At 40.4% G+C, this 24,127-nt stretch overlaps 1 protein-coding gene across 3 annotated transcripts; it reads left to right on the plus strand.

Annotated features, from left to right (window-relative positions):
- Nucleotides 1-2,219: 2,219 nt before the first annotated feature.
- On the plus strand, nucleotides 2,220-24,120 carry csrnp3 (cysteine-serine-rich nuclear protein 3). 3 transcript variants are annotated; one of them, XM_075479715.1, is made up of 6 exons: nucleotides 2,220-2,472; nucleotides 3,324-3,364; nucleotides 16,637-16,806; nucleotides 20,328-20,587; nucleotides 21,985-22,281; nucleotides 22,466-24,120. In XM_075479715.1, exons 3-6 carry the CDS (start codon nucleotides 16,656-16,658, stop codon nucleotides 23,594-23,596), a joined length of 1,839 nt encoding a protein of 612 aa, XP_075335830.1. In that variant the 5' UTR covers nucleotides 2,220-2,472; nucleotides 3,324-3,364; nucleotides 16,637-16,655; the 3' UTR covers nucleotides 23,597-24,120. The 3 variants fall into 3 exon arrangements, with proteins under 3 accessions (XP_075335830.1, XP_075335831.1, XP_075335833.1); XM_075479716.1 differs by having other exon boundaries at nucleotides 3,329-3,364; XM_075479718.1 differs by lacking the exons at nucleotides 2,220-2,472; nucleotides 3,324-3,364 and adding an exon at nucleotides 13,274-13,676.
- Nucleotides 24,121-24,127: the final 7 nt, after the last annotated feature.

Below are 24,127 nucleotides of genomic sequence, written 5' to 3' on the forward strand. Positions count from 1 at the left end.
CTTTTTATTTCTACTGTTTTAATGTGTCTGTAAAGCACTTTGAATCGCCTTGTTGTTGAATTGTGCTATACAAATAAACTTGCCATGCCTTGCCTTGCCTAATGAAATCAGCTACAGTGTGTATCATATTGTTACTACAGTACTTCCGGTTCAATATTACCATGGAGGGTACTATATTACCTCAACGAGTACCTTGGTGACATCTCTACTGCTAGTCAAATGGATGGATTACTGAACAGGCCAGAAAAGCACAGGCAGGAGTCCAACAGGTCAGGGCATCCTAGTTTATAGTCTGGTCCTGGTTATGTCTGCGATGCCTTTTCTTTTTCATCACTCAAAAAAACAAACAAAAAAAACACAACCTGAACTATATACCAAAAAGATAAGTCAAATGATGCAAAGACTCACCAAAGTAAACACAAAAACAGGTCAGATGACCACAGAAAAATTAGTAAACAAAATTATCACAAAGACACTGAAAATATAATAAAGAGATAATTGAAGTCCCAACCCAACAGTCCTAAACCCACGTCAGGGACAGAGAAACAGTCCCAATGTGCCTTTAAACACAAATACACTGGTTATGTTTTTAAGGTGGGAAGTCTTTAACAAACCTGTTCCCAGAGCCTGAGGTTTATAATCCATTAGTGGGTAGTACTATAGTATGTGAAAGGTAGCACACTCAAAGCAGAGTAATATACAATATTTCAGAACACTTGTATCCTACTGAGAATTTGAAGATGTAGTCAAGCTACTTGCCCGGAGGCTTTTTTCTAAATTCAGGGACCTTGCATAGAGGAGATACGAACCATTAGTGTTGTGCTTTAAATTTAATTCAATCTATTTGTCCCCCGGGGGCAGTTAAAGACATGTAGCCTGCTGTACAGAATCAAGACTCAGGCCATCTCTACACATAATAGAATGCTTGACATATACAATGTTTTTATATGTCAATGTATAAAGTGTTTTTTTTTTTTTTTTACAAATTCTTCGATTATAGCACATTTTTTCTAGAAATATAGTGACGACAGGTGGCAGGCACAGGTAACACAGGGCAATCCTCACGAGATGGCTCAAAAATCATTGCTGAAGACTCATCTCTTTTGCTCAGTCTTCCTTTCAAGTTGAACAATTTAAAATATGATTTTATTTAATTTCTTGATGTATCAAGTATGGTTGTTTTATATTAGTATTTTCAATCCGTGAAGAACTTTGGTTGATTTGACTTGACTTTCCCAACATGCAACACGTCATGACATACCTTACCTTCATGTTTTCTCTAGTGCAGGAAACTACAGCAACCTTTTTTTTCCCCCAGTACAATAGTTGAACCACTTTTCAAAACTTCCCAAAAAGTAGAAAAAACATTCTTGATATGACTCTTAGTTATAAAAACAAAGTTTGGCCTTACTCAAGCTAAATATTAAAACACCCAAACAATTTTTTTTGTTTAGCCAGATATAATAAAGTCCTTGCATTACAATGCAGTTTCACAATAGTTTAAAGCCTAAATTATGCACACAGTTTAAAAATTCGACAGTGCTATGTAGTTCTACATTTTGGCCACAAGATGGCAGCTCGCTACACGCCAATGATCCCCCCATCGTTTGAAACACAAAACTCATACTGAGAACTTCGTGTTATTTTTTTCTTTCTTTCATTCATTTTTTCCCCCTGAAGACGACCAAACGAAAGTCCTTTTTACCATGAGTGCACGAGGGACTTGAATTTGAAAAGTCAAATTCTCAGCCTTTAGTCTAAAGGTGTTTGCCAAGGCAAGTGTTTCATTTTAAAAGCCTCTTACATCGATCAATTATTAGCCTGGAATAACACTTAGTGTGATATTTGAAACTGTAATCATTCCTGAAACAATAGTTCAACATTTCAGGGATGTTCTAAAATTATTCCAAGCCGAATAGTGAAGGAACAAAGAAAGAAAAAAGTAGCTTATCCATTGAAAAACATGAAGATGTGGAAATCTTGGGACGGATTTTCGGTTTTCGTGTAGTTCCAAAGGGAGTTTAACAGCAAACCCGGATTTCTTCTCTAAATCTATCAGGATATGTGTGTGTGTGTGTGTGTGTGTGTGTCGCACATGATGATACAAGGGGGATTTGCGTTTAGGCTCCAGCGGGCAGCAGCAGCTCTGCTGCGGCTGATTCCTGGATTATAAAACCATGATTGGACGGACCAAGTCACGTTGTCCGTGAAGCTGTCAGTCTGATGCTGCACCATTGTTCCCTCAGCAGCCGGAAGAAGCGCTTCTTTAAGCACTGCTGCATGTGCCTATTTCGCCGGTCAGCCCAGTACTATTAAGGGGATCTGGTACCGGTTTTAGTGGTCTCTCATTAGTGGAGGATTTCCGCAGGTTAAAACCGTGCCGTGGTTTAGAGGAAATTCTGGGAAGTCCATTGAGAGCAGCGTGGTGTGTCTATGAGCGGCTGGATACTGATGATAGGAACAAAATGAATGGTGAGTATGACCAATTACAGGTTATACGCCTGCATTTTAACACATGCACACAAGATGGAAAATACATGGCCATTTTCTTTGTTTTACTTGCGATTGAAAGTAAATTGACGTTTATGCGGTCCCGCTGCTGTTTTGTTACTTCTTAATGCAGCAGGAACCCATCCCTGAGTGCTCCATTTGTCAACCTACACTGGGCACCACACCTCAGCTGTCACTCTACTTAATGTGGGACAGCTGCTACAACTAAATGTACATTTAAATTAGATCACTTGTTCAACAACAATGTCCATTTCATATAGTAAATACATAATACAAAATCTTGGAAGAAAAAGACAAAGAATCAAATGAACCATGCCTGTCAGAGCTTGTACGTCTTTGTGAATTGTTTCTGAAGGCACACGTGTGCCACACAGCCTGCTAGGCTATATTAGAAATCAGCTTGCTGCTATACGGCCAACTGAGCTTTCATGCAAACCCCAGACGCAGGCTTTGTATAGAACAGGGAGAGGACCCCGGGGACACCCCCAGCTCCCCTCCACCCCTCTGTTATAAAAGAACGAATGGCTCACAGAGGCTTGAGGTAAAGCTCTGTCAATCATTTCTATGTCAATACTAAAAATTCAAAGTTTCCCTGACAAAGCCTGTGTACTTCTGTTGTGATAACAACAAGCATAACAGAATAATTATTTGGTGTGTATCTTGTTTAAGACACTTTGCATCACACATCCAACAAACAGCATTCACCGTATTTCCTCAGGCCTTGTTGAGCACGATCCCCTTATAAAGTGAATGGTTTTACGCTGGCTGAAGGAATAAACATTGCGTTTGTTTCTCTTCTTTGTTCTCCACAGAGCAGAAGTGGATCTTTGCAGTGTAAGACATTTAGCTAAAGGTAAGATCGGATCTTGGATTTGCCGTTTCAAATATCACGTTGTCAGTCTTCACAACACATTAACATATTGAATTCATGCCTGCAAGATACACAGCGTTCAAAGCTCACACAACTGTTGCTAAGATGCCACAAAGGACCCTCTGATAACGAGATATGATGCGATGTTGGTGCAGACAGCAGTGTTTAGTCAATAAAGACAGTTTTTTTCTCACTGAATTATACCAGAGAAGATGAAAAGATGTATTCATTCTAGAGTGGGTTGTATTAATTTTTTTTTATAATTGTTTTTTGTCTTTAAATCAACCATTGGAGCTAAAAGAATACTTTGAAGGCAGTAAAGACGGAGAGCTTTTTGCTGTTGCCATTCATTTGTTTTGTCAGGTTGCCTATACAGTAGACTTGAGCGTGGCATCATTATTGTCCAAGAGCACTGCCTTCTGCATTGTTCTTCTGCCGGTCTCTTTCGTCAGAAATAAAGAGTCCAACAGTCTGCAGCTGCTTGCAAGCATGCAACACGCAGTTACACAATTTTCATATCTGTGGTTGAGATTTGAAAGGTGAGGAGTTAGGCTGGTTGTATGTGTGTGTGTGTGTGTTTGGAGAGTGGGGCCTCTCTCCTGTGGACTGTGTGGTTTCCCTCCTTAAATTCATCTGTTTCCTCAGTCTATCAGCACCCAGTCCTCTACTGGGAGCAGAATTTAATTAGTGCATGTGGCACAGAGTTAAAGGACACTGAAACATTAAGAAGATGTATTTACTTGTGAAAAGCTGCATCATTAAGCTGTCGGCTTATTTTGAAGAAGTGAATCAGCCATGCTGGTATTACATACTGTAGCACAGATGGCCCAAGCTTGATAACAGTAAATGTAGTCCATTAAAGATTCACAGGAGAGGTGTTATGGCTTAGCAGCGCTAAGGAGAGTCTCTCTGCAGGAGGCTGATGTGGGTGAGTTGTCTGTGCACAAAGGTTCACACGCGTGGATGAATCTATTTTGTTTCCTTTTATGAGGAACAACAAGACTTTGGGCTCTTAGCTTGACTTGGAGGTTCACAGAGATTTGCCAAGTTGGGTTGAGAGTCACATCGTAAGTTGCTGTTCAGAGCAGTGGTTGTTTTGGGTTTTCTTTTTTTTTTTTTACAATGCATTTGTCAGGCAAAAAGTCATAATGCTTGAGTGGTAATTGGTATTGTGCTTTTTAGTCTGTCCTTTTTGAACTCTTAATTCCTGGATTGGATAATAAATGGACTGTCATGCAAAAATCTCTTTTTGTGTTTTTCCATTTCACTAAAAAAGTATCCCACAAAGCCAGAAAAGGAATTATTAAAGGAAAATTATTCGGTTTGGGGAAAGCCCCCCCTTCTTCTTTCTTCAAAGGCTGCAGTGAGTTAAAAATGTAAAATTGTGGAACAAAGGAATTAGATTGAAGCAATAAAAACAAGGGAATTACTTATTTTCATAAAAAATATGTTCATAAAGCTTATGTAGAGGTTAAGAACATTGTTATCCATGTAATCATGCAGAAATGAGTTTAAAGGGTCTCCATGTTTTGCAGGAATTAGAAGATTTTCCTTTAATGGTGAATTCGATTTTCTGCTATTTAAAAAAAAAAAATCCTACCATTTAATGTAATTATTCAGGGAAGATGACAGGCGGGTGGATTCAGCGAGCCTTGCTGACAAGACAGCTGTTTTTGTAGCATGTCATATACACGCTTCTCTGACAAAAAAAGAGAAAGAAATTGGCTTTCTCAGTAATTCTTCTTTCCATATTCCAGATTCAATGTGCTTTTCATTAATTGTCATCGCACATTTTAATTGAGCTTCACAAACACCGAATATAAATTGTAGGACTGATGAAGTATTCAGTCGGTAGGATTTGAGTGTGAACTAATATCAACCCTTTAGATTGCATAGCAGCTTTGTGAGCCTCAGCAGGGTTCATGGTTCCAATTTAGAAGCTTTTGATGCGACTCTTTTTGTGTGTTTGGCTCCTTTCTGGCTGAGCTGTGCTTGGCTTTCACGGTACAGGATTGCGCTCTCTTGAGATGTTGCCATGACACCTATTTGGAATGTTTTGTCTGTCGCCAACTCATCAAATGTCAAGAAAAAAAAGAAAGAAATGCATATCTTTTTCTGGTTTAATGAGTTTTGATTGTTAAGTTTATGGTAAAACAAGACAAACGTGAGAAAAAAATACTGCACTTCATTTAACATGATTGTATATTATTATATTACTTCATGTAAAACTACTCTATGCTGACATTTTGACTGGATGTCTTCGTTAAAGAGATAATGTCCCTCAAGGGAGTTCCTTGTTAATCATGTAAAAGAAAATGATGTGCTTCTAAGACGCGTGCACATGAGGTCTAAGTCAGTGTTTTAGAATTATGATGGTTTCTTCCTTTCTTTGGCTGTTTACAACATATATTAAAGAAAACACAGTTTTGCCCCCAAACTGCATTTTATTAACAAAAACATCTGAGTTTTTCAGCTCTGAAAGTCTTTGCTACCAAGATTATAGATAATACTTTTTGTGCAAAGGAGATAAGTGTGCTGGTGCTTTTTCCTTTTATTTGAGCGTTTCTTTTCTAAATGTTTGACATCTCATAAGCTATTTGATCAGGTAAAACACACTTATTCAAAAGAAAGAAAAATAGTTAAACAACAATTAAACTGAACTTCTTGTTGTTATTACATTGAATTGTTGATTTTATTTTATTTTAAGTGAAATAGTTTTCCAAACTTAAAATCTCAATGAATTCTCACCAAAGACTTCCAGGCGACATCACAGTCTTTGATAATGATCTCAATCACCTTTAGCAGCACCTTCAATGAATCATTGAGACATGAAATCATCCTCATAGGATTTGAATTACTAACCTGTAACAATTCTCACGCCAAAACTATCGTATGCCGCTCGTCTTTTTATGTCACTCCAAGTCGCCGCACATTGTACTAGCATGCAGTGCTGGCCTACTTCACAAGTTTCCTCAGATAACAGTGTGAATGTTTTGCATATAAGGAAATTATTCAAGATCTCTACAAGGTACTGGCTATATATAAATGATAAGGCCTGTCTGCAGAATATGAACTCTACGTCCCACAGCTTTCCCCAGTCTGTGTGAAAGATAAAAGCAGCCCTGTCTCTAAGAAATGCTTTGGCAGTTCTGTTTCTGCCAGCAAACCAGCTTTCGCTAACTTTCTGGTGGCATGGGAAAATATAGTCATAAATAAAACATAGAGGCATGAATAATTTAGGTATGCATTGTGATTGACATGAGGGTGAGAGTACCTGATTATGCCTCCACAGCGTGGGACTTGAATTACAGCAAATCAAAACATCAGTGTGAATGTGGAGCGTCTGCCTCCCTGCTTGTCTGCTGTCGTCTATTTTGATCACTGCTTGTAACGAATAATGGCTACCGAGATGTTGGATGAAATGTAAAGATCCCGCTTTCATTACGCGTTTTTCACTAAAACACTGCTAATGCTGTTTGGTGTGAAGGATTTTACAATCTTGCCTGGAGAATAAAAAAAAAAAAGTTCACAAGCTCAGAGCTGTAAACAAGTTTGTGCTAGAATATCAGTTATTATTCAGGATGTGGATATACGCTGCTACTCATCAGACCGGCAGCCAACTCCAGCTCATTGTGATTAACTGAGATGTAACGGTGAAAGTGGTGCATCCATAAATGTAGCACAGTAGCGCGCTTTCTGTACACGCATGTGGTTAATCAGGAGCCATGCTTCCTTTATTGTTCTAAGAGAAGGAAGAACAGATCAATGACTCCCAGTGCTGTAGTTGCAAAGGAGAGGCTGCAGCAGGCATCACCAGGCTGCAGCTCCTCCGTGTGCTGAGTGCTGAGCAGTGGGCTGCGCTCCCTCCCACCCTCCTGCATCCCCTCCCCCTCTTCCACCCCTCCACCCCCTCTTTCATGTGTGTGGAGCAGATCTGTCTGCAGCCTCAGGCAAATGCAAGTTAACAAATGTACAGAGCGCATGTGAAGTCTCATTTGCATAAATCTGTAGATGTTGCAACGTTTCCTTAAATGGATTCCTTTGTGTTTAATTGGGGGATATTTTTTTCTCTCTTTTTTTTCACAACACGCACATTCTTGTGTAATTCTTTCAAGGCCAATTGAGAGGAGAAGAATGCAACTGACAATTATTTATTTGTACAATTAGCTCATCTGACCGCCACTGTTTTCTAGCTGCAGCTACAAATTTATCAAGCATGTTTTAGTGTAATTGCAGCATTTGCACATAGATTATTTTTCTGCTGCTGCCTTACTTATTTTATTATTTTTTTGATAAACAAGTGATTCTCCTTTTCATATTTGGTCCATGTGACTGTGTCCTCCAGAGGTAGAACAGAAATGTTTGTTAAATTTTCCATGAACATGACATACATATTAAAGCGGATGGCCCCTGACCTCTCACAAAGAAGCCTTTACCTTATCCTTTCGACAAAACAGCTTCAGTGAATATGTGAGCGTGTGTTTGTGTTCTCTCATAGACCGGGATCCTCCACTGACATCATCTGTAGCTGTATAATCATCCAGGCCACAGCCTCTCCTCAAGGGAGTCCAGCTGAGACCCGGGTCTTTCTCTCTCCCCGCCTGTCTTTATTTCTCTTTGCCGTTTATGGCTGAGTGCGACACCGGTGATGGATGAGTCCGACATACAACCTCAGACTAGCTGCTTTGATGAGGAGCTTTTGTGGTTGCAGGGACTGTCTTCGCTCTGTGTTCCAATCCGTTCTCTTTACGGGAATGCACCCGTGGTTTTTCAGACATTCTGCTGCCGTGAAAAAAGAAATTATTCTCAAATTTAAGAGGAAAGGATAATTGATAAGCAAAGATTTGCTGAACCATCTGGGCTCAATAAATGTGTACTTCTTCACAGCAGAAACACTTGTAGGCTTGGATGAGGCCAGCCATATTGAATGACATGGGCATTTGGCAGAAGCAGACAGAACAAGGAAGCTAATTTTCCTACAGTCTATATCGATCTATACCCATACAACATTACCCCTCCTCCCACTCACAGTTGCTCCAGGAAGACTGGTCCTCCTTTAGGGACTGTTTTCTAAAAATGCAAATAGTGTATACATGCTTTGTATATAACTGATTATTAATCATTACAACACCTCAGGAGGTTTTTCCGATTTAAATCAATCCAAGCTTCACCAGCCATTTTTGTCTCTGGGTCCTCAGGTTGCAAAAAAGCTCGAGTTTTGTTTTTTTTTGTTTTGTATCTCTTCTATTTCCTGCTCAGCAGGTGGCATGCACTTGGCTTACCTGAGTTAAGCCCCAAGGGATTGCAATGAGCGTCACGACTACCCCACACAATGCTTTTCACAAGTAGAAATGCTTTTCCGAAAATTCCTCCAGAGCTTGAAAAGTCTAGAACAGCCTTATTAGGATTCAGTCACCGATACTGTGTCTATGTGAAGCCAGCAGATCAGCCTTCTGAGTGAGAGGAAATCACTCTGTAAGCACGAAAACACCAAATCTTGCCAAAACCTATCAAAGCTATCAAGTGTACATGCCCGCGGTGCAGTTTTTACAAAAATGAATGTGGCATTTTTAAAGCCTGGCTGCCAGTTTTTCTTCAATTCATCCTCTTGTTTCCTTGAGATAAGTGCTCCAGGTATATGGGCAAACTTAAGCGCAGCCTCCCAGCCACCCTAAGCAATTAACTAAGATTAGCTTAAAACTGCAGTTGGATGCCTTGATACAGGTTCAATCATGACAAAGACCTAACCTTTCCTAACCTGAACCTATCAGTTGTAGTAGTCACAAATATGTGTTGACCATTATAGTTCTTTTACAAAATAGTTCAGTGTGAACTTAATTGTCGGAGTCTTTTAGACTGAGGGCTGAAACAACTGTCTAGCATGCAGACAAGAGTGCTGCTTAAATATCTTTGAACAACATGCGGTCTTGTTAGAAAAAGTAATTAGCTTCTTCTTGCATACTAAAATAAGAAATGAATTCTGTGTCAGCATCATCTTTGGAATAGAGAAAATCTTCAGAATATGATGAGCCACTGACAACTCGCTGTATCTGTGGCCTACAGTATGCACATATCCTTTACTCACATATATACATTTGGAAATGCTCAGTGGGCACACTGCAGGTCATTGATGTTAATGACAGCAGTTGACATGGTGATCTGTATATACTGCAGCTACCATAGCTGAGACTCAAAAGGTGACATGGTGTGGGTGCGTTGTATTATTTTGTGTAAAATTAGTTTTTCCACTTTCTAGTGGGAGGTCATGGTGGTGATGTGAGTGAACTTTCACCTATTACATGGAAGTTTTTGTTCTGTTTTCTGTACCATCTTATGTCATGTTTTACACCTGGAGACGGGTTCCTTGTGCACAAACATCCTTGGATGCATTTGCTGTAGACATACTGTAGAAGAAACGACTGAGAGCTAGCATAGTCTGGAAAAGTGGCTAGTTTAAATTTTTGATTATATCAATAAATTCGTAATCAATCATACAGAGAAATGACCAGGTTCCAACACTATTCTTGACAACAAATGGTTTGACATTTACAAGTTAGTAGTTTCATGGCCCAGTACACAAATGTCTGCGCACATCAGATCCTTAGAAACAAATAATTATGTTCTCATTGTTGTTACAAGAGATAAAGTCTTGTGAAACAAGATCAGAATTTTTTGTTTTGAGACTCAAAGTGTCTGCAGAGACTTCTCTGCATTTGGGACCTAATGGACCCCAGTCGACCCTTTGTCCTGGGCTGACTCCACCATTTTCTCTTGGCAAAAAGGCATTTGGTGCCTTTAGAATATTGAACAATTTTTGTCCATCCTTTTTTTACTGCCTTGTCATCTCTGATCTCGGATCTGCTAAGCAAACTGGGATCGGCACTGCTTTCTGCCCCCTTACTGCACCCACGCGTCTGTGACAACATTGGACATGAAACCCATCCATTTGTGTTTTACTAGGTATTTCTTAGCTAGGTAAACCACAAGTGAACCTGAGCTCAAAGTTTAAAACAAAACCAGCCTCATGCAAAGTGCCATAAGACTTTGTTTTCAAATAGATCCTTTTGCAGTATTAACACAAAAAAAGGTTGTGTGTCACCTTCATCTATCTTGGTCTAGGTCTAAACCTAATACGGTTGGTTAAAGAATCTGCCATCTGGGCTTTGTGGTATTGAAGATGCTGTGAGATTGCTGTGTTGGGCAATGAATTGGACTGAATGAAGGTGATAAACAAGGTGGGTGCAATGACTCAGCCTCTCTTCACTCCAGCTTCTTTCTCAGCTACTTATATGTTTTCATGAACCAGAGAGTTGAGAACCAAACCTTTTGGACTGGTGATTGCTTTTAACCGTTGCATTTTTAACATGACACATGCAAACCCTGGCCCTGAGCCACTAATGTGTCTGAAAGACACATAACCTACTCCTGTATTTGCCCTATTAAACGATAGACTCTGTTTGAAGATGTCATATTTTTGCAATTTACTTTTTATTTGTGACGTTTTGCAAGTGACTCCAATTACTACACATGGCTACACTTGAAACGAGATCATTTCTAAACCTTTCTTTGTTTATTTTTGCCTTCAGTTGCCTTCATTCATATGAGAGAGCCTCTTGAAGTCAGAACAAATATAGGTCACCATTGCAATGGTGCAATGCATTTTTATGTAATAGGGAGCCGTATATGTGTGAGGCTTATGGATAAATCATTGAAACAAAGGAGATAGATAGTGTAGTAACATAACATCAGAGGTTGTGGAGAACATGACCAGGGGACCAATCTGGTTGTACAAAACTGATCAATGTGTTGTGTCTGTATTTTTCATACAGACACAACACATGTGTTGTCATAGTTATTTAGAGCAATAAGTTACATTTTGATCAAAAACATCATTTTATTTGATGGCCTACTTTAGGATTTTCTTTTTTTTTTTGTCACAAACTAATGAGTTAAAATTATTTGATGTGCCAGCCTTCTGGATAGATGGCTAATTCATTTAACAAATGTTCAAAGTCTAAATTGATATGTTACATGGAAATGACAAATGCAAATGTTTTTAAGAAGACAGAACAAGCTATTTGTATTGTCCACCCACTTCCACTATGCAAATATGGATGCAGATGTATTTGAAGATAGAGACATAGTTACCAGCTTTGGCTTCTTTCCTTGCCAGGTACAACAAGATTACACAAATCCATCAGGAATGAATCACTGTTGCTCCTGTTCCCACCTATTAGTATGAGTAAGTCACTGGCATTGATTTTTTTTCATGCAGTCTTTTAGAGGGGAGAGAGACACCCTTATATGACCCACACATAATAAGTGTAAAATGATAATAATAATTTTTTTTTTTAAATTAAGATAATGACAGCAGCTTTTCGTTAGTCTCATGCACTGTATATTGTGTTTATAGTTTTGTAATGACTGAACAAATGGACAAGAAAATGATCTATTGCATTTTCTTCATTGGCGCTCTAACTTATTGGTTTACGTAATGGTCTTGCTGTCTTTGCGTGCATGTGTGCATTCGCTGCCGCAGTTATGTTCATATGCTTACTTGTTTTGTCATCATTCAGATTCAGCTGTAATAGCCAGCGATGAACGCTGAGGGCTTAGCATGGTCTGTCACTGTACAGTCAGTACTTTTCTGGCTCACAACAAATACGTACAAAATTATTTTAGACATTGATTTCATTCCGTGGTGATGTTCTCAAATTTATGATCATCTTTGGTGGTTTGCAACATAGATGAAGGAAGAGTGCAGTGGTGTGGAGCTGAGGCTCAGCGAGGACTCTGGAGAGGATGCAGAGGACTGCAAGGGCAAATGGCATTTGTATTCTTGAGACTGTATTGTAGAAGCCTTATAAACCTTGCTTTATTGATATTTTTATAAATCACCTGGTTCACTCACGTCAGATCTACCTTAAATTTTAGAAAAATTCTATGTAAGGCCTTAACCTTTTCAACACAGGCAATTAATCGCTGATTTTGTAACCCTCTTCCAGATTATATAAGTCATATATTTCCTACTGCACAATAGGCAAGAGAAGTACAGTATACTGTACAGAATGCCATGTTTGTGCTTAGAAAATTGTCCTTTGTTTGCAATGACCGTAATACTGCATTGGCTGTCAGGGGAAAAAAAGCATCTAGGCTCAAAGCTATCCTGAAAGAGGAAGTGCCGGACCTTTTATGTTGACATATGATCCAACTGAGTACAAGATGGGATCGTAGCTCTTTGACTGCACAAGCTGAGGCCCCCTCTGACTCTTCAGCAGAACTTCCGGGCATAGGAAACGTCAGGAGCACATTTACTTCAGTGCAGATAAATCTTGTTTCCTGTGGATGAGGTAGTTTAAGTTGATGACAATCTCTCCCAACTATGCAGCATATGTACAGCAGGTTTTTCTGAAACTGTCCCTTTTGTTAACATTTCTTCATGACATATATGCTACTTTTTAAAAATGTTCTATTGATTTAGGCTGGAATTTTTGTTTTGCTTTTTCTTTGTGGTGTTGGTACCTCCCCCCTTCTATGGTGTTTTTCTTGGCATCAGTTGTTTCCTCTTTTCTTTTTCTTTACCCCACTCACCCCTTTCCAAATCTTTCTCATTCTCCCCCTCCCATTCCCTATTACCCTCTGAATCCCCTCCTCTATGCATTTCTCTTAGACCCCCTTTGCCCCATTTTCCCACTGGCCTGCATTTCCCACATACCTCCCCTCACCAATTTCTTCAACATTTAGTTTTTTTCCCCCATCTATACCTCTCTCTCCTCACTCCCTCCCTGCCCTCCTTCCCTCCCCAGCTCATGTTGGTAAAAATATCTGCAGACAGCAGTAGCAGTGGCACGCCTGACTCTCTCTCTCAGACATCCCACCCATGTGATCTCACAGGCTGCCTCTGCTCTGCTCCACTCTGCTCCAGTCAGGCTTCTGCCTTTCAGCCGGCTGCAACTAATGAGCCTTTGTGTGGCCAAAGAGAGAAAGAGAAGCAGAGAGCAACACGGTGACAGAGAGGGATTTAAAGTGAGAAAGACTGTCGTCTTGTAACAATAAAGCATATGGTACGACAGTGCGGTCAGAGCTGGAAAATTACTAGTCTCCCTCACTCTCCTGCACCCTTCTTTCTCATGCCCCTGCAGCTCAGGGGTCGCTGCAAGTCAGTGGACTGAAACAAAATGGGAATCTCTTCATTCATCATGTTTCACCTTTTTTGAATAGCCACGTTTGTGACTGTGTGGCTGCACTGCTGTGAGAAGAGGTGAAAGGAGTCACTCTCTGCCAGTGGATACAGGTCAGTTGTTCCTGTGAGAGACTGCACACACACACACACACACACACACACACACACACACACACACACACACACACAGATGTGTAATGTTGTCACAGCAGGACTGATGTGTCATGACGTGCTCCAGATGCCACAGGCTTGTTGGCATCACTTGGGATGAGCGTTTCGAGCCTTGTGTGGTCAGATAGTTTTTTCATGATTGTGAGAACTTTGTGAATGATGGAAATTATTGTATTTGGGATGCAAGAGTGCTACAGAGCTGTGAGCACTCTTGATTAAGGGAAAGAGTTGGTGTCCGTACTTGATGTATGCTCACACAGAGGCAAACACAGGGAGGGGCTTTCCATGCTGGCTCTTGCTGCATTATTTTCACTGGGATTTTCTCCCTTTTACAATAGTATGTGCTGCCCAGCCATGATTAGTGGTGAGGCAACAGTGAAGACAAAGAAAGGGCTGTTGGAGAGGGGTAACAAACTCTGTTTTTTATGAAGCCACAAATGAAAGAGGTTCACCCGAGATTACCCACAGCTCTGTGGTATATGATGTCATGCCCATTCAGTTTCAATATTTTGACTTTTCATGCTGTCATAACAGAAAGCAGATGAATCAGTAACACATTAGTCTGAGGAAGGAATGACTGCAAATGTATGAACAGAATTTTCTCTGACATCAATGCTTTGTTGTTGAGTGTCCTCATACACAGTATGTAACACTGGAAATACAGCCATATGGGGAAGCACCAGTTATGAGAGTACATTAGAATCTCCATGGAAACCACTTTTAGTATCAAAGCCTTGTGCAGCATCAGCTAAGGGCGAAGCATACGAATATGCTTCCAACAATGGCTTCTAATTAGGACCTTCAGGAGGAAATGGACTAAAATTGCACAGGTCATATCTGGTGGAAATTTCCACTCCAGCTTGGCAGCAAATGAACAGGATTGTGAAAGAAATCTGTTTCTGATGGGAGATCAGCAGCTTTTGTTGATCACATTTTTAAATCTCACAAAACATAATTATGTAACCTTTCCCTCTCTAGTTAATCTCAGTCTTGTCGTGCTCATTCAGAAGGGAGAGGAGATTCAGCTCTTGTCAGCCAGTTCAGTTAGCTGCACATACTGTAAAAGACAGCTCCCTCTAACTCAGGATACAGCCACGTATTTCTCATCCAAATCATAATAAATTCTTTATCTAAAGAGATCTATTCGACGAGGTTAGCCTGACTGACTCCTCTCTCCTTCACTTTCTCCCACATGGAGGATGCCACACATTCCTTAGTTGTAGGTAGATATGTTGACTCTGGAGGTTCTCCAAATGCTGGCCGTGCCATGTCACTGCACTGAACAAGCACAGCCTCCAGGGAACAATGACCCTCTTGCTGGCACCAATAGTCCTCTCTGGGTTGCACCTCTCTCTCAGGCAGCATTTGCATCTGTAATGACTTGATAGCGGAGCCCAGATGAAACACTGAGGCTGTCTGTGAATGGAACTCCCCCACAAGCTGCTCTGGCAGTTAGACAGAACGGGACTGGCTGAAGATGCACGCTGTCTCTACTGATTCCAGGTTCTAAGAGAGAAAGCAGTGCCAGTCATAGCAATCTCTGTTGTGCCTCTGCAGCACTGTTGTATTATTTCTAAATGTGACATGATGTTCCATTTACTGCTGTTAAAACTGAGGATTTAAGGTTTTGCAGTTTGATACACTAAAGCACTGTATTTTCAACCATTTTAAACTGGCCTTGTAACATCACAATGTGCATGGTATTGATGGGAACAAAAGCATAAATCTGACTGATGTGCCGTTTGATAGTTACAGTGCAGCAGCATTAGAGACAGATTCAGTGTAATTGCAATTCGTTTTACTGTTTTTGACAGATGAGCCTGTCCTTGTTTATTTGTCTAATTGCATCATCAGTCAGGGGAAGTTAATGGACTCTCTCACTTGACATTGAAGGGGTCTGTTACAAAAACCTTTGCATGAATGCCAGCCACAGACATTAAAATAGACATAAAGAGTGTTTTTTAGAATCTGTGCATAACGTTGCTGTACCCTGTCACTGTTATGGAGACTGACGGCACTGTGGTGGCTGTCACTGAAAGGTTCGTGACAGTGATTATATTCACTGCTTATTTATTTCATTCTACAATGCCCTATGATACATGATTATTGGCTGCATTTGTAGAGGATTATAGGAGCAGTTGCAGCCTTTCATAGTATAGATTTTTGTTTTATGCTACCGTGACTGTAAGTGCTTTCACCTGAGGCCTTCTCTCGCTCTTTTTTTCTTTCTCTGTAGGAGGCATCTGATTTAAGTGAAGCTCATTAAAGACGTACGAGATAGTGATAGATCCACATGTCACTTCATGTGAATATTGTCACAATTGCATAGCTATATGGAAATGTGGGCATGCACCTGTGTTAAAAAAGTATAATCACACTTCATGCCAATTTTGTCAGAATTTATTACTTCCTTTCAGAAAAATGGCTGGATTTATAATCCTGTAAGCTGCTGTGTTATAGATGTCCTGCCATTGGATGTTTTGAACTATTATTGAACTATTATTCTGCATTTTATAGGTATCAAAACAATCACCTCATACTGTACATATTATATACTGTACAACAGTTAATGCTGACAGGTAGCAGTGCAAGACAAGTTAGTCCAGTCAGTCTTTTTCTCCAACCTTTCAATCAAACACAGTGGAATGAACTCACTGTAAGGCAGATGTAGTATGTAATTAGCAGCTTTCTTCTTCCCTCTTTGCTCCTTTGTGCCAAGGTGATCAATGGCCCAGGGGAACGCCTGGAAGCTGGGACAGCAGCAGGAGAGATTCTGTGTGTGTGTGTGCGTGAAAGTGGGGGAGTCCGTGTTGGTGGCTAATTGAGTGAGCTGAGGATTATGAAGGCCCTAAACTGGATATTAAATAATGCGTGGCCCCTTTGCTGTCTCTCGGTTTCAGGTGCATATGCCGGGGAGCCATGAGTGGAATACTGAAGAGGAAATTTGAGGAGGTGGAGGCCTCCTCCTCCCCGTGCTCTTCTGTGCAGGAGTCTGATGAGGAGGTCTCCTGCAGCGAGAGTGGGGATAGCAGTGACAGTGTTAACCCCTCTGCCTCAGGTCCTTTCACTCGTGAGTGCCTGTGTCTTTTATATGCATGCATTATTCTCAGTGTGGCAAATGTACGCTATTGACAGTAAGATTAATGTCACCATTTCATATCAAGGGAAACAAAGCTGAAGCACTGAAAGGGATTTATAATCAGGATGTGAATAATTCTCAGAGCTAGTTTGATTTGCTAGCTCACAATCATTACAGGAAGCAGGTCAAAGAAAACAAACCTGCATGTCTGTTGATAAGGGAGTATCATATGAATTTAAAATTGCAGCCGTGCATTAGAGAAGAGAGGAGGCAAGTGCTGTGATAAAGGGTAAGCATGCACAGGCAGCCTCCCTCATTAGGAGCAGCATCAGCGTGCAGGAACGAGCTGAAGCAGTCTCAAGCTGTGTGTGTAACACTGTTGGCACTGTACATGCACTGTAGATTAGCCACTCTCTATGAAGAGTGTTACAGCTATATACTAATGTATTGTCTAGACGTGATGATAAATTGGTTAAAGTTAGGGCTGCAGTTTCATGTCATAGTTATTAAGTAAAAAATTGCTTGATTTATGTATTTTTTTTTATTATATAATGTGGTGGAGAAAAAATTACTTGGATCCCACAGCGACATCTTCATAGGTAAAAAAACACTGCTGCTTGGCAATAATGAAGTCTATACCTACGCTTCACGTGCCCAGCCGGGGAGGCTATCTTAATAAACAGCACAACAATATAAATCTAAACAAGAGGAGGCATCTCCCACCAAGGCCTGTGCTTTATTTTGCAATTTGAACAAAATTGATCCTGAATTGAATGGGTTATTCCTAGAATACACTTAGGGTAATTTATACCGTTATTATTGATCCGTCCTAATCTTTTTAAGAATTTGCAATTTAAAAAAGTCATATTGTAAATAAAGAAAAATATCAGATCTAAAATTCATCCTGATTTTTGCTGGATTTTCATTCCATATGTTAGTTCTGCCTGAAATAGATTTCCCTACCAGAGTTAGAGCGCACCATCTCCCACATGACCTCTTCCTCATATATTGTAGATATTGTTCCCACAAGGCTGCTTAAGGAAGTATTTTCCACAGTCAGCCCTGTTATATTACACATTCTTAATAATTTTCTGGTCTTTGGTTCTTTTCCACAGAGTTTCCAACATGTTTATCTACTGCTAAACCTACTTCGGACCACTTATCTTTAAGTAACTACATACTAATCTCCAAACTGTTCTTTTTATCTAATGTTTTGGAGAAAGTCATCTCTAAACAGTTGATATAAATTTATGAGTGATAAAAGTGTTTTTTACAGCTTCCATTCTGGTTTTAGAGCACTTCAATGTGCAGAGACAGCACTTGTTAAAGTGAGTAATGACCAGCTGCAGTGTGCAAATAGAAGAGACTGCTAGATTTGAGTTCTTTAAGATTTAATTTGCTGCCTTTGATGCTGTTGATCACATTTCTTTATTTTTTACATTGCCTCCTAAACAGCGCAGCTCAGTTGCTGCCTGCCCCAGGAGTTAGTCTTAGGGCCATGTTACCTCCTGGCCAGATTATTCAAGATCCTATAGCTCGGTGATGACACTCAGCTGCATGTGGCATTAACAACAACAGATTCACGCAGCCTTGCTTATCTCACAACTTGTCCTTCTAACATTAGGACAAGTTACAGGAATCTAGGAATTTCGTTCTAACCTCGGTTTTGATGCTCAAGTCACACATGGTGTTCAGTCTTATTTTTTTCCAGCAATCATAAAAATCATATCTTCTTTCAATCTGCTGAGTTACAAAAAGTTCTGCATGTTTTTAACTACTCTTCCCTTGACTACTGTAAGTCATCACACACACGTCTGAACAGGTGGTTCCAAGCACTGCAGCTAGAATCATTAGCAGGACTTTTATTGTGACGTTTACTATATTATTGTTTCTTTCCCCTTTGCTATAATTTATTATAATCAATTATGAACACAACTTTTCTTTGGCAATCAGTCTTGTTACATCAAGAATAAAAAGCAAAAACATGTTAAGTTTATAGTACTTTAAGCTCTATGTGGTTAAATTGATAATAGGAGGAAAAAAGGTGAATATATTTTTTCTGTTGATCAGTTAAGCTGCTGTAGTTTAGATTAAGACCTTTTAAGTTTACTCAATAAAGAAGTACAGATGAGATCTGCAAATGTAGTTTAAGATTAGGTCACTGCTGAGATTTGATTTGATGAAGCTTTGTGTTGTGTCATGAGCGACCTATTACTATGACATTCCACAGTAATTCTTGGCTTGAACTAAATTTGAATGAAAAACTACTGTCACAGTCAAAGTTAAATCAATTACAAAAGACAAGTTTCCTCTGCAGGTTCAAAGGGACTCTGAGGTCATTTCTAATAAGAGAAATGTGCATGTAGAAAGATGACGGTGGATATAAATAAGATGCATTAGAAACGGCTACTTTATCCATCTTTTGTTAGAAAACAATCGCAATAATGTGATTTCTAAAAGAGCAAAAGAGGAGAGTCATAAAAGAATGTGTCTTCGTGTATAAAAGTTTTGCTTTTGTGAATGGCAGGTGGCCTGATTACAAAGCTCCCCTCCTGCAGGAAAAAAAGGCTTAGAAATACAAGTGTGGTGATGCACTTTGCCTCTGTAGTTGCTGGTAGGTGGAAGCTCGAGAAGGTCAAAAGCTACGCGGGAGCTGTGCGTGATGACTGTCAAGGCAGGCAGATGAAACAGTAATGTTTTGAGTGGCTTTGATTTACGTCCCTTGATGGGGTTACGGTGAGAGTCAGAGTGTTGGAGCCTTTACAGGGTAGAGAAAAACTTGTATGAAAAACATGCTAAATGTTAGATGTCTTATACATTTAACTAATTACTGACAGCTACATCAAGATGTTTTGCATCTCTTTTTGCAGATAATGACACTGGGCTCTGCTGAGTAGCATCAGCATGACATCTCTTCATTTGTTATGAAATGCGTTGTCCTTCTTGGATGGGGTGGAGAGCTGCTGGAACCAGATGGTTTCTATTTGTCTTGTCTGTGTGATGGGGGGGGGGGGGGGGCGCACTGGGTAATGCTGCCTCTGTGTGAACCAGCACTCTTCCTGTTCGGGCCAGGCGGGGGATTATTTATGCTCCGACTTTGCCCTCCTCTTTGCACCTCCCCCTTGTAGAGCTCTCCTTAAAAAGACACACTTGGGACTTGGATGTCAAGCAGCAGGGCTGAAAAATCTGTGCCGAGTTAAAGATATGAAAAAGCTTGTTGACAAGGCAGCAGGAAAGAATTTGCCATATTTCAGGCATTTAAGGACAATTCTTGCTCAAAACTGTGTCCCTTGTTGCATAAAAATGGTCACAAAACACGTTTTAAAGGGCTCGTCTCTAACATAAAGGATTATATAAATAATTCAAACAAAGCTGCGTTTATGCATACATGATACTGTCATTTTCAGCTTTAATTCTTTCCGCATGGGATTAATGATTTGTCATAAATACTTCATACCAAAAATGACAAGTGCTTGCTATGTGTCGCTTTTTAATTAAGATTTCTTTTGCAGCTGATTCAATCCTGAAGCGGGAGAAGCGCCTGCGAACGAGGAGGGTGCATTTTGAGAATGTGACAGTGTACTACTTCAGCCGGCGGCAGGGCTTCACCAGCGTGCCCAGCCAGGGAGGCAGCACACTGGGCATGTCCAACAGGCACAGCTGGGTCAGGCAGTACTCCCTGGGTGAATTTGCCCTGGAGCAGGAAAGGATCCACAAAGACATGCTCAGAGACCACTTGAAGGAGGAGAAACTTAACTCAATCAAACTGAGGGTAAAAGCTTTGCTAAATGTTGCCAAACAAATTAATCTTCTAAGTCACTCCGACCAGTGCATTTTTCAAGCTTCATACAGCAGATTTCGGGATCAAGTTTGTAAAGAGGTTCTTCGGAAATATTCTTTGTTTCAAAGTAATACACAGCCCCTTTCATGTCGTGGAATTTCTTAGAAAAAAACAACAAAAAAACACATGTTAGAGCTTGTGATATCCTAAGGCTTAACTGAAATACTTCAGGGTTGGGAATTATTGAAACTTTGGCTATCTGAGCTCTTTTTTTGTGATTCTTTCAAACATGTTACAGAGGGTTAGATTTTAATTGTTAAGCTGCAACTTAACTGTTGCAGAGTTAATGATGATAAGAAATGTACTGCTTTTATTTTTCTCCATTTTTAACTTACACGTTGACTGCTTCTAACTGTATTTTAAAACTACAAATCTCAGCATACTGAGTTTTGTTGATGTTGACAAAGAAAGTTATGCTTTGTGTTTACACTTTTGAATATAATACAGTCAGCATACATCCACTCACTATGAGCAACACGTAACAATCACAACTAGAGATCAAATCTGACAAGATTAAAATCCTGAAGTGCCTAAAGGATAAGACAAATCAAGGTTTTAGAGTGTTACAGATTATTGTGCAGGTTATTCCACATTACAGGTGCACAGTAAGAAAAACTGGATTTACTATGTTCAGTAAAAACATCTAGCAAAACATCTATTTAACAAATAAAACCTGGTCTCCGTCATGTTTTACGGAGAGCAAAGGCCAACCAACCTTAGCATAAAGCTCACAATGACGGGTATTGTAACTATCACCAGTAATAAATCTTAATGCAGAGCAATAAAGAGCATCTAAGGGCCTCAGAGTGGAAGCAGAGCTATTCATGTGGAAAATGTCACCATAATTCAAAGTTGCCTCCATGAACATTTACAATTTTGATCAAATACATAATAGATATGATTTATTCCTGTAAAAAAGTAATCTTTTTTGGTTTTAATTGGTTTAGGCAAATAACATATGTAAAGATTAGTCTGTTTCCTAATTATATGATTCATTTAATTATTCGTACTACAACTGTTAGTAATTATTTGCCGAGGTTCAGTAGAATTTTAACCCAATTCTTTGAAAATTAGATTAAACTGAGTCTCAAAGAGAACTGTAAAAATGAACAAATTTGGCTCAAAGATTAAAAAATTCCTACCTAAGTCATGTTGGCGTAGAATTTCAGGATTTCGCAAGGTCCGATGCACGCAATGAAAGTTTTCACGTTATCATTATCAATTTTTTTTCCAAGAAAATCCACAACATGAACTGGGAGGTTTAGCCAGGCTGGCATGGAACGGCCCAACTCTAAAAGTCCCTGTATGTGTTCCCATCTTCTTTTCAGCTGACAAAGAATGGCACAGTGGAGTCTGAGGAGGCCAACACGCTCACAGCTGAGGACATCTCTGATGATGACATCGACCTCGACAACACAGAGGTAGACGAGTACTTCTTTTTGCAGCCTCTCACCACCAAAAAGCGCCGGGCACTGCTGCGCTCCTCTGGGGTAAAGAAGATTGACGTGGAGGAGAAACATGAACTTCGGGCCATCCGCATTTCCAGGGAGGACTGCGGCTGCGATTGCAGAGTTTTCTGTGACCCAGAGACCTGCGCCTGCAGCATAGCAGGGATCAAGTGTCAGGTAAATCCCATAATGCATAATACATAACACATCACTTTATGCTCCATGTTCTTACCTGTGAACACAAACACTTACATTTAAGGAGAAGGTTCAGGACTCGGTGGTTAATACAGTACAGTAAAAGAAGCAGTAAAGTCTTGTGTTTCAACACGCATCACGCTGTGAATGTTGTGTTTTTTCTTAGGTGGATCGCATGTCATTTCCATGTGGCTGCACAAAAGAGGGTTGCAGCAATTCAGCTGGAAGAGTAGAGTTTAATCCCATTCGTGTTCGCACCCACTTCCTGCACACCATCATGAAGCTGGAACTGGAGAAGAGTCGCGAGCAGCAGCAAACCTCCCCGAGCAACGGTTACCGTAGTGTCCCTAACGACCTGGGAAGCGGAAACCCTTACACGCAGTCGCAGGACAGGCTGGACTACTCCCTGTCAGAGGCTGTCCCACAGACTGCCAACATGCACCTGCAGGTGGCAGAGGAGATGGAGGAGCCATTAGATGACGAAGACGAGGAGGAAGAAGACGAGGAAGAGGAAGAAGAGAATGAAGAAGATGAGGATGAAGAGGAAGACAGTAGTAGCGTTTGCAGCGGGCTGTCTGACTCCAGCACTCAGAGCTTGGCTAACAGCGACTCTGAGGATGATGAGCTGGATGATGAGGATGCAGAGAAGACTGAGAATTTTGAGGATGACATGGCGAGCCCAGCAGTTTCTCACACTGAAGTGGTGCCCTTGTCCTCTGTGTTGTGTTACAGCGATGCCTCTGTGGCACGCGATAACCACATAAACGGAAACACTTATTTAATGAACTCTTCCTCGGCTGAGTACTATCAGCTGGAGAGCTCCAGCGCCAGCTCTAATGGCCAAACTAGCCAGCCCAGCCAACCCTACGGGGAAGCTTTAGCATTCCAAGATCCAGTCAGCACGACCAACGGCAGCATGGCCGAGGGACCATTCAGCGTGACTGCTGAGCAATACACGGACTATTCTAATCAGGCAGAGGAACAGTACACAACCAATCACCATTTTACTACGACTGGTGGTGCTCCCACTGCTTCTTTGACCTGCTACACATCTGACCAGAAGGTTTTGTCCAAAGCAGCATTAGTGGAACAGCCGGAGAACCAGAATCAGACACAGTTTCAAAACTACCTGAACAATAACAGTCAGGGTTCCTACAGCAGTCACAGTTCATGCATGACGGCTACACAGCCTCCAAAGGAGTCAAGTGTTAATGGACATTCTGATCTGACCTTACTAGCAAAAAATACGAAGAACCTTCCTTTACCAGACCATTGCCCTGAGGTCACAGCCATTTAAAAGGCCTCACCTTTTAAAGTGTTCTTTCGTTATTATGTCTTCACTTGAGTCTGACCAAGTGGTATTGCAAGGGAACAGGATCATTGCCTTTTTTCATTGACTGACCTTAAATTTCAAAGCAATTTACGGCACCGTAACACGTTCATCTGTAACTATGAAGCCATAGGTTTGTGAAGGAAACGGTTTGGAGGAACTTTGCACTCTTGCATGTTTCTCCTAGACAGCGTTTGTGCTTAACTGCAAAATGGAACAAATGGAAGAAAAAACTAAAACGTACAAAACATCAAAAACACAATATATGTCATGCTGTGCAATGTTTCCTGTAATTTCAGATGTAGACTTCTTGTTTCAAGCAGATATTGTACTGTAGATGGAACTTTTCTATGTCTGCTTTATTTGTCAAATGTTTAAAAAGGTTCACTGTCAGTTTATTTATCGTTGCTGAGTTATACGTGTAAACTTCTATATTGTAAATGTTTTGATAAAAAATGTGCATGCTGTTTTGGGAATCTCAGTGATATTGGGGGGGGG

This window comes from Odontesthes bonariensis, chromosome 12, assembly GCF_027942865.1.
Source record: "Odontesthes bonariensis isolate fOdoBon6 chromosome 12, fOdoBon6.hap1, whole genome shotgun sequence".
Lineage (NCBI taxonomy): Eukaryota > Metazoa > Chordata > Actinopteri > Atheriniformes > Atherinopsidae > Odontesthes > Odontesthes bonariensis.